The 11,815-nt window shown below is 37.9% G+C and overlaps 1 protein-coding gene and 1 long non-coding RNA gene across 2 annotated transcripts in view; one reads left to right on the forward strand and one right to left on the reverse strand.

The window, feature by feature from the left end:
- Window positions 1-1,371: 1,371 nt before the first annotated feature.
- ponzr1 (plac8 onzin related protein 1) lies at window positions 1,372-8,948 on the reverse strand (the record flags this gene model as incomplete). The annotated part of the gene is given in 4 exon segments (XM_032511352.1): window positions 1,372-2,404; window positions 4,607-4,752; window positions 5,997-6,110; window positions 8,886-8,948. Coding segments are annotated over 3 exon segments (396 nt in total). The 3' UTR covers window positions 1,372-2,266.
- LOC116686354 (uncharacterized) overlaps window positions 4,747-11,815 on the forward strand; it is a 21,004-nt gene continuing 13,935 nt past the window's right edge. Inside the window, exons 1-2 of the long non-coding RNA XR_004331227.1 lie at window positions 4,747-4,966; window positions 11,128-11,131. This is a non-coding gene — a long non-coding RNA (uncharacterized LOC116686354). The remainder of the gene's footprint in view (window positions 4,967-11,127; window positions 11,132-11,815) is intronic.

Consider the following 11,815-nt stretch of genomic DNA (forward strand, 5'->3'; position numbering starts at 1 on the left):
CTACAACATAAGTAATAATGTGAGCCAATAGTTTAACAGAATGGACAACTTTTTTTTCTGCAGAAGAAGAAGGAACAATAAAACATTTTTTCTTTACCAAAAGGGATTTTCAACCAACTTTGTATCAAAATAATGTCGGCAGTATGTGTAAATGAATATGTTAAACTTTCTACACCTTACCAGTGCCCAGATCTACTTAAAGGCCAGCAGAATAACTCCAAAGTGACAAAATGTGTCATTAAAAAAAATTATTATCATTATTCTTTGGATCCGCTCCAGAGGTTTTACTTGATGCATCACAAGTTTGAGACTTACTCCTCTGGTTTCTATCTTTGAGAGAGAAAAGCTCATGTTCACAAATATTGATAGAACTTTCCTAAGACATGTAAGTAACCTATTGGAATTCTTAATTTAGTTTATTATATAGTCTTATTTTGGAGTTTGCATGGAATCCCCTCTATCTGTATCAGAGCAGTTGATGTTTTGACAACTCTTCTGCACAGAGTGGGTGACGATTACAAAATACCACAAGAAACTCTGTTTTTCTTGGCTTAATGGGGAATGTTTTCATTTGTTCCACCACCGATTTTACATTAATAAAATGACTATGAAAAAAAGCTATGACTCTCTTTATAGGTTATGAAACAAAACTGGGTTTTAATAGCCTTAATGTATAGTAATTAAACAGAATCCTAACCCTAATTCTTACAGAGATATCCAACAAACTAATTGATTACCATAATCTGTGATGAACAGAAAATGTTTTTCCCTGTTTTTTTTTCTTTTTAATATGGGGTTTACCCAAGACACTCAACTTTCCCTTTATCTTGAACTTTTGCCCCTGCATACAAAATGAATAATTGCATTAGACATCCTTAGCTTTATTGTTCTCACACACACATCCAGATTTAACCTTTATAAGATAGTGATGATAATAGTGAGATAAGATAAAATGCAAAGATTTTAATAAATATAAGTTTCATCCTGATCTAAAGTTACTCATTGACTTAATTATTACTTTATCACAAGATTGTTTTGTGTAATGTCTCTTCTTTAACTTTGAGATTAATAAATCACCACTGTAAACAGAACAAAGGTTGATAATATTGGGAAACACAACAAACATTATTTGTGAAACTCCTTTAACTCTATAGCCACAATACCCCTGTTTGGTTGTTTCAACTCATGTTCCTCTTTTCTCTCTTTTTCATAGGTTAGCATCATTTTAAAGACTGTTCACCCTCAAAATATTAAATCATTTTGTATTTTAACTACTGGCTTTAGAACTTAAGAGTGTCTCAATTATTTTAAAAACTTACATATCAGGTACATTCTTTTTGCCATTTAAACTACTGTAAAACAGAAGTTTTCAAAATATCTACACATTGAATTTCAAGAGTTTTACCATGTTGGTTTTTAAATTACTACTGTATAACTGCCCCTTTCTATGTGGGTTTTTCTGGTGTTGTGCCAATGCATTACTCTTTAACTGATACGTTTACCTTTTATTATGTTTGGCTCAAAAGCAGTTGTGGTAATTAAATAATTGAATTGAATATTTAATCATGCAACAACTATGGATCATCACACCTAATTATCAGTGATGTATGAATATAGTACACCATCACTGACAAACATATTTTTGATCAAATATCTCATATATCAAATCAAAATTTGTGATTATGTGGTATGATTGATAGGAGTCTAACCAGGAAATGACTCAGTAACCGACAGCTACAATCTCACTTTCTATGTACGGTATCTGCAAAAGTTTAGCCAACTTCCACATCATGAAAAAAGAGAGAAGTGAGGGTGTCTCACTTCAGTAAGAAGACTTCATACTGGAGTTTTAGCCTGTTGACACAATAATACTAATAATCATGATAATAATAATGGAATTTTGTTGTGGTAAAGATGCTAGATGGAGCTGGTTAACTGAAATAAAAAATATTTTATTGGCCAAACATCCTACAGTATCAGAATATTAAAATGCTAACATTAAACTCTAAACGCCTGGCTATAACAACGATTCTCAGGCTTTGAACACCAAAGTTTATTCTAAAAAAAAAGAAGAAGCTAAATCTACTGTAGGCAATACAAATGACACATCACTACTTCACAATGTGAAGGTGCTCAGTGCTAACTGCTAAAACTTGGTGCAGATGTCATGTTGTTTTGCAAAAGTACACAGTTGGAGTTGTAGGCATTTTGCACTATGACATTAAGGATAATGGTCAGCAAACATGCCTTATGCCTATCCTCAGCGCTATCCCCTGATGACCTGTGTGGTGACCACAGCACTGTTGCCTGGATAGTTGCCCCTGATCTTCAGCTCACGATTCATCTGGCACCAAACACAAGGGTAACACCAGTACAACTTGCAGCAGTCGTCACAGCATGAGCCCTGCAGAAGGAAAAAGAAGAAAGAGAGAGAGAGAGAGAGAGAGAGAGAGAGGGGGGATGAATCCAACAGTTGGTGAAATGATGACATAATTTCGCTTTTATAGAGACTTATCTACTAAGAATAATTACTAACCCTATTTAAAACAGTCAGAATATTTTGCTTTAATATAGCAGAATAGTTACTGACAGTAAAGATTTGAAGTAGTTTGGCTGTAGTCGAGTTGATTTAAAGAAGTATTAATCTAATTTTTTGAATTGGAAGTGGCAGAAACACCATGCTTCACTATGTTCACTTGCCAACTATGTCTGTCTGCTGTTTGGTGCTGGCCAGGCAGTGAACACCGCTTTTTTGGCTGAAAATGGAAACAAGGTTAATGAGCCATGACAAGTGAACCAGAACAGGAATTATTTTAATTTTACACTGAACTTTACATGAAAACTATTAAAAACACATTTTCTGCCTAGAACAGAATACATAAGCAATTCTATTCACATAATTAATCCGGTCAAATTTTGTTAAATGTACTGAATCAAGAGTTTTGAACAAACCAAATTTTGAGCTCATAGTGTAATTGCACATCTAGTTGCGATGTGACAATGATATCACATTGCAAAGAATCTGCTGCTAACCAAGATTTTATAATGGATGAGAGGGCCCCAGGGCAAGGCTATAAACAGTTGGATAGAACCACATTTGTTCTTTATTAAAACTATGAATACTTTATAGTTTGCGCAGCTTTATCAATGTTTAAATGTCCTGAATGCACATGTTTTGTGTACACTATACAATTGCTCATAAAAAGAAGTGGCCCTTGCATCCCACTCTGCAAATATTGTCCTTCACAACAAAAGTCTGCATCTGTCCATTGTAAAATATATTTGATGATACTGATGAATGATGAATGAAACCTCAGGGAATGGTACTCTAATTATCTCTCTCTCCTTCCCATTTAGCATTCAGTGCAAATTCTTAGTTATGTATTGTCTATTATATGTACTACACTGTGACAACCCTGAGAACATTTCTAAATTGTTGAGAAGATAATGTTACTCAAAGTCTCTCACGTTGGTTCCCAGAGCTCAGATTAAAAGTATAACATGTATGGGATAATCTCATTCTTATTTTTTAGTGTGCTGCAATGAGCCTCTGGGCCCCACACCAGTATGTAACTCACAGCCAAATGGAGGAAGTGTTGCATCTCACAGCTGCACTCTCACTATGTGCACATTTAAACCACAACTTCAGCTTTTGTTACAGGATGTTGTGAGGAAGTTTCTTGTTTCTGTTTATGTACGTTATGTTGCATTGTAAATCAAATACAGCTATTAATCTACCATACTCTTTGCCATGTTTCTTAGAGTAAGAACACTCAATCTCTCCATGTATTTACTGTATTAACTGGTATGGAAGAAAGGATGGATAAATCTGTAACTAAACCTCAAGAACTCATGAACAAACAAAAACTCAAGTCGAGTCATTTTTCAATCTATCCCTCTCACTAAAGCCAGCTAGCCATCATGAGCCACAACCGTCCTGTCATGAAACATGGTAGCTAACGTAACAGTTATAATTTAAATAACCTTTTTAGTGCGAATGTACACACATTTGCTGAGAAAAGGTACAGATACAAAGATTAAACTTAGGACTTTAAAGAGTAACTTAGTAGCATAGTACTGCTGCCTCCAATGATGGGTGTGGTCAGAGGGCAGAGTTGGACCTATAACCACACCAAACAGGATGTCCCGGAGTACAGCTGTATGTCACAGCAGCAAAGTAAGGTAAGCAAGATTTTCAGGGGGTGTTCCATTACTATTAAAGAAACAATATTGGATCATTCACCTGATAATCATAATTTATTAGAAAAAGGTTTTTTTTACCAAGCCCAAGCCAACACTAAGCTTGCACCCACTCCCCACATGTACCCCCTTTATACAATGTATAATATGTTTCAGGCGCACTGCGGACGGCATGCTGCAGACGGCGTGCTGTGGACAGCATTAACCATATGGGCTTTCAAACTGATTTCATACTGATCATACTGTGGCCAATCATTTCAACGCAGTCTGTGCGACTGCATCCGCATTGTTACAAAATCTTGGAGGAGCGCAGCTTGGTCAGGCTGCATTTACGTCATATTGCCGTCCGCACAGCGGCGGCCGCACTGAACGCAAGTAGCATGAAACAGCTTTAAGCCAGCCTTACAGGAATGCCATGGCGCTCTCTAATGGACGAGCGGAGTAGGCATGACACCACACAACAGACGTCCAGTAGTGGCATACAGCAGCACCAGCCATGGTCAGCGGCTGTCTGACACTGCATGCAGGGGAAACACCAAAGACCACAGCAACCTTGAGGGCAGAAGAGAAAAAAGAAGTATGTATAAACGGCTCTAGCCCTTTGGTTGCCCTAGGCGAGATTGACTTTTGCGCCCCCTGGGGGTCTGTACCGCTGCTAGTATCTATTTTTACAGCGAGAGTAGACACTAAGCGATGCATAGATCTGCTTCAGAGCTCCGTGTGTTTGAGTCTAACCCGTAGACTGGAAACGTCGCGTCACAGGAAAGTCAAACTAACAGCGACACGACAGAAGTGTGGCGTTGTGACGTTATACATCCATGGTTGATGCTCCACGCCCTTGACTTGCAGCTGATTGGACGAACATGTCACGTGGGTCAGGCTGCTCGAGAATTTCACACCACTGTCATGGCGGCTCAGACGGAATAGGATGTCATATTTTACAAAAACAGATCACTGAAACATGTTTCTGAAAACATTTTAAGCAAGAAATGGGCCATGGAGTTGATCAACAAAGATTAGTTTGAAAGATTTTTGTCTACTTCTACTGGATAGTTGTGTCACGTTCAACAGATTAATTTGCATAAAGATGGCCATTGGCCAACCCAACACATTTGACGCCCTAGGCAATCGCCTAGGTTACCTATAGCAATAGCCGGCTCTGCTCTGTCTTTTTTTAAAGCATAACAATAAGGATATATCTCACACTTAATTTGGGTGTCCTTGGGCACAGTTGTGCTGAATGTTGTGATATTTCTGAGAATACTACGACCAACCCAGTGAACCTGACTTAAAGATGAACTTTACCAATGTTGCATTATATAAACTGTTGATTTACTGGGTATTTAGAGTACTATTCATCTCTGGTAAACAGAAACCTCAAAATCTGTGGCATGAGTTTCCTGATACATGATACTCTGACAGATAAGGTTGCATTTGCATCTTTCCATAAAGACCACTGTGCTTGCTCTCGTCTTTGACTGCTGTTTCATTTTAGCTTCTTTTAGAAGACTATTAGCAGTCAATAAGAGAACACTGTGCATAAATATTTTTACCGACTCAATGTTCACAGAGACTGTGTTTGAAATTGTTGCAAATGATGATTGTAGGTTTGAAATGTAGTAGTTAATATTTGTACCACTAATAAATTAGACCTTATGGTTTTCCACCATCTTTAACATTGTTGTTTAATGTTTCCAAGATCATGTAGGTACTCTGAGCCTCAGCTTTTGAAATAGTTGTAATGAATGACAGAAATTGGTGAGAAACATAATTAAGGGTTTGCTGGGTTAACTTACAGGTGCCCATATCACTGCAGCAATCGCAGAGGCCGGTGCTCCACGTCCCAGGGCCTTGGGTAGTAGTGGTCATCACTGACACCACATGGGTTGGCTGTTGGTGGACGGCCATGCCTGGAGGATACAAGACAGAAATGGAGAAACTGGGAAGGTTCACAGTGGACTGCTCCATTCACAAGGATTGCTGTATTGTCTATGGTTCGGTTAAGCCAGGAAAAAGGTCACAGACTGATTTGAACCTATCACACAGTTATCTGGGCAAAATAGGCACAAAATGGTCATTTATTTCAAATCTCTATTTGCCTAAAAGTATGTGGACAATAGGGCTGCTCAAATATGGAAAGAATCATAATCACAATTATTTTGGTCAATATTGAAATCATGATTATTTTACCCAAATACTCATTGAATTTTGGAAAGACATAATTATTGAACTGAACAGTGAAACAGTTAAACAAATCAACAGTGAAAACATCTTGAACTGTTAATTTGTTTTTCTTCTTTGCAAACATAATGTGCAAAATTATAGTTTTTCTCAATTACTTTTTGTGATGTTTTTGATTAATTGCACAACTCTAGTGGCCACCCCTGGCTTAACCATACTAATAACCTTTAAACGAACAGGAAAGCCAAAAGGACATTAGTTTAGTATTTCTCAAGTGATTTAAAATAAACCTAGATAGAGAATATTATCTAAATTGCCCACCCCAGTATCCTGTTGTCCTTATACTTTTCCGCATCCAGTGTTTTTAAGCCTATACCTGAATGAAAATGCATTATACAGTAATGTAGTAATCTAACAGAAACTGCCGAGTGTGCATTTAAATTTTGTTACTTCTCAAACTCCCCTGCCCTCCTATATACCAATAGTCAAGAGTTTCAGGTACTTCACCATTGATATATTCTGTTCTTTGCTATCTACTGCAGTACAAAACTTTCATATATAATATATAATCCACCCCTATCCAATTCCTGCACCACTCCAGCCCTGCCACCACTCAACTCAACTCGACCTATTTATTGGCCAGCCGATACATCGGGCCGATATTCATCGATTTTCCTGGCATTACACAGGCGTCCACACAAGAGAGACGCTGCAGTTTACGTGCAGACCATACATTGCCCCTCCCTTAATAAAAGAGTACTGGAAGCCTGCTCTTCAAGACAACTGAAAGTTTTTAAACTTTCAAAACATCTTTGAAAAAGATGCTTTTTGAAGAAGAGCTTTAATGATGAGAGATATGTTTCATATGTGTGTGTGTGTGTGTGTGTGTCTGTCTGTCTGTCTCACTCAGTGGGATACACGCATCCCAGCGATATATGAGAGTGCTGCACCAACTGAAGGAGAGCTTTTAAAACTTTGAGAGATATGTTTTACACGTGGTTGAATATTTATTTTAACGTTGATGCAGTTTAGAACAGAAACTTGTTAACAATAATTTGTTGTGTAATGTGCATTTTCCTCTGCTGATTTATGTTCTGTGGATTGATAAATACCAGCTTCTTTTACATTTGCGTTAAGACCTACTACTTTGTTGTCTTTTTATATTAGGCGGCATATTAGCCTTAGACATGCTCATTTTATTTATGTAGAAGTAGTCAAATCAAGTTACAAATCAAGCAATTTATTCAAATGGATATTTTTAGGTTGTAAATAGTTGGTTACTTTCAAAATTAAGTTTACTACAGTGTGCACTTTATCACGCTGCTTGCTTGTTGCAACTGTGTGCAGTAGTGTAATTTTTTTTATTTATGCTTAAATAATTATTTTATTTTCTCTTTTTTTACTTGTTCTACCTCACATGTTTTTACTATTTGTTAATATTGTTTTCAAAAATTCAATAAATGTTCCTTTTTTAAATTGAGACTTGTAACATTTGAGGGAGCAAGAGCAGTATCAATTATACATTGATACTGGATCACAGTATGGTAGGCAGCTGCACCGTGGCAGACAGGGAGAAGCTTTCTTCCCTCCTTGATGTTAATCAAGGCTGCCTCAGCAGTACAAAAAACATCTCCAAGGACAGCTTCCAACCTGGCTTTAATCTGTTTCACCTCTTGCCCTCAGAGAGAAGTTACAGGTGCATCAGAACAAGCTATACTATTATTAACGTCTTCGTTGGCACTGGAAAAGATGTTGCTTTTGACCTCATTGTACATGTGTATAGTGACAATAAAGGCATTCAATTATATTATATTCTGACATACAATTGAAATGTAAATTACATTTAGGCCCTATAACTAAATTTCTACTCAAAACTTTCCATACTGTAATGTGGCACAATCACTCCCCAATTTTCAACAATTTCTTAAGGGCAATATACCTTTTACATTTCCACACTGGAAGAACAGGGGAGTTTATGTTTTAAAAGACTGTATTGTGACCATGGCTTAAGAGCCTTTACTGATTTACAGGTTGAGTATGACCTTCCGGGATCATCTTTTTTCTTCTACTTGCAAGTTACGATCAGCCATGAGGGCACATGGTCCCCCACGGGGATCAGCGCTTCCCACACATCCTCGGCTCTATAAATTGTATCTGATAGGCCACCACAAATGGTATCCTATGCATATGGAATTTAACATAAAACACGATTTAAATGTTCATTTTATTAAAAATGAATGTGGTCGTGCAAGCTAGCCATCGTGGGCTATGACAAATTTTCTCCAGCATCTTGTTCTTTCTATTTTTAGGTATCGTTAACGTTACAAGTGTTTATCTGTTTTTATCACTGCAACTACCAAGCGAATTAGCTCAAATAAAAGAAATATGTCTCTAACTGAAATAAAGTAAACAAAATTAGACGTTGTTAAGCTCACTACAGGCTCAGCATCGACAACAGACTTGTAATTGTCCAATTTAGGCTTATACAAAAACTTATTTCTTACCTTTTCTCTGTTCTGTAAGCTGTGGAAACTCAGAAGGAAGTTCGGGTCATTCAGCGCTCCACGCTGCAAATGAGTGAAGAAATACCTAGTTACACATGAATGGGAGCCGCACCCACCAGTCTATAGTTGCTCCACAGTTTCGCTTTCTCTGGAAAACCTGTCCCCTTTTCTCACAAACATCCAGTATATACCCCAAAAGTACTGTCAAAACCTCTGTAGAACGAACCAGCAGGTGTTTGCATGAAACGGATGAAGGCTATGCAAACTAACAATTTGCAAGAGGGAAAAACGATGCACACAACTCAGAACATACTTTGTAAAAGTATAGGTAGGCCTAGTCTTCACAGATTCGAACTTTCGTTAATTTCCGTTGTTTCTTAGGGAAAGATGCCCCGTTTGTGATTTAATGACGTTTTGCTCGCGGTTATCGACCGCAGTTGAAGTTAGTTTAATGTTTGACATTCATGGCTCCTTGTTAAAGCCTCGATTTCCCCCAGTTTCAGGGTATGTTGGAGACCAAATTAAGACAGACGTTTCACGGTTATTTTGAACTCCAAATCAATAAAAGTGACGATGCAGTTAAGAGCGCAAAGACCTGAATCCGACTCCGACGGTCACAAACGTACTTAGGGACCGTCTTAAAACTGCAATACCAGCTATTTCAATCTTTTATACCTTTTTTTGCTGTTCAACATAGAAATCTCAAACGACTTTTATTATAGAGAGTGAGAGCCATTAAACATTTCACACTTAATAATAATAATAATTATTATTATTATTATAATTATAATAATAATAATAATGATTAAGAAATAAAGTTATAGTTACCAACAAAAATGGTAGTTTCAACATGTTTCTCATTTCTGAATATATTGACCTCAAACCACCTGTAATATGTTTCAAACATCTTCTCACAACTATCCCGCTGTAAGTTTGTGAAAATAATACTTTAAAAATACCTTATCAACATCCCTAATATGTTGGCTATTAAATACATACAGGTTATCATTTTAATGGGTTTCTCATTTCTGAATATTCAATTCAATTCAATTTCAATTCAATTTTATTTATAGTATCAATTCATAACAAGGAACACTATACAGATAGACCACACTCCAGAATTTACAAGGACCCAACAGTTCTAGTAGTCTCCTCCCAGAGCAAGACAGTGCGACAGGGAGGAAAAACTTCCTTTTAGGCAGAAACCTCGGACAGACCCAGGCTCTTGGTAGGCGCTGTCTGACGGGCCGGTTGGGGTTAGAATGAAGAGTGGCAATAGCAAAAATAGAAAAAATTAGTAGTTTGTAGCAGTTCTTTGTAATAGTCATGGCATAGCAGGACGCTGTGCGGCATTACAAGGCACAGCAGGACGTAGCAGGACGTAGCAGGACCTAGCAGGGCAGCAGTGTAGCAGTTGAACATGGCATCAGAACATGGAGCGGGACCAAGGCGACAGCTGCTACCATGATTTTGGAGCCTCTCTGATCCAAGGGAACATGCTGGGGAAAAAAGAACATAAGGACTCCGGGGATGACTCCCAGAGCTAGGTGGTAACAAGCATTTCTGGGACATGGATACAAAATGAAAAGATGGAAAGATAGAGAGAGGAGCTCAGTGTATCAAAATAAGTCCCCCGCTGTCTAAAACTATTTTACAACAAACCAAGAGAGACAAGGTAAAGAGAGCTCCAGCCCGGTCGGGATAGAACTCTCCCCAACCGGATCGGGCTGTATGCCAAGTCTCCCTTTAGTTTATTATATTCTTGATATTGATAGATAAATCTGAAAACTATGTGACAACTACTACTCCCTAACAATTTATTCTATGCCCTAACTAGTGTATCAAATAAGTCCCCAGCTGTCTCTAAACTATATTACAGCAAAACCAAGGAGACAAGGTAAAGAGAGCTCCAGCGTCGGGATAGAACTCTCCCCAACCGGATCGGGCTGTATGCCAAGTCTCCCTTTAGTTTTATTATAGTCTTGATTATATGATAGATAAATCTGAAACTATGTGACTAACTACTACTCCTAACAATATTCGATTCTATGCCCTAACTATAAACTTTATCAAAAAGGAAAGTCTAAGCCTACTCTTAAATGTGGAGACGTGTCTGCCTCCCGGACCCAAACTGGAACCTGGTTCCACAGGAGGGAGCCTGATAGCTGAACGCTCTGGCTCCGTTTACTTTAGAAACTTAGGACCACAGTAACCTGCATTCGGGAGCGTAGTGCTCTCGCAGGGTTGTAAGGTACTATGAGCTCTTTAAGATAAGATGGAGCCTGACCATGAAGAGCTTTGTAGGTGAGAAAGAGGATTTTAAATTCTATTCTAAATTTTACAGGAAGCCAATGCAGAGAAGCTAAACAGAGAGAACGTGATCTCTTTTCCTGGATCCGTCAGAACACCGGCCGCAGCATTCTGGATCAGCTGAAGAGTCTTTATGGACTTTTCCGAGCAGCACTGATAAAAAGAATTGCAGTAATCCAACCTTGAAGTAACAAATGCATGGACTAGTTTTTCTGCATCATTTTTAGACAGGATATTCCGATTTTGCAATATTACGTAGGTGAAAAAAGGCGATCCTTGAAATTTGCTTTAAGTGGGAATTAAAGGACATGTCCTGATCAAAGATGACTCCAAGATTCTTCACAGTGGTGCTGGAGGCCAGGATGATGCCATCCAATATATTGATATCAAACCACCTGTAATCTGTCTCAGACATCCTCTTACAACTTTCACAGCTGTTAGTTTGTGAAAACATCTTTAGCAAATCCCTTAGCATCCTCATCAGTGGCCGATTGTGTTAACGGTTATCATTTTAATAGATTTGTCATTTGGAATATATTGACATCAAAACAGCTGTATCATGTCTCAGACATCTCCTCAGCAATTTCACAGCTTTTAGCTTTTAGGTTGTCTTTAGCAAA

This window comes from Etheostoma spectabile, unplaced genomic scaffold (assembly GCF_008692095.1).
Source record: "Etheostoma spectabile isolate EspeVRDwgs_2016 unplaced genomic scaffold, UIUC_Espe_1.0 scaffold352, whole genome shotgun sequence".
In the NCBI taxonomy this organism is placed as follows: domain Eukaryota; kingdom Metazoa; phylum Chordata; class Actinopteri; order Perciformes; family Percidae; genus Etheostoma; species Etheostoma spectabile.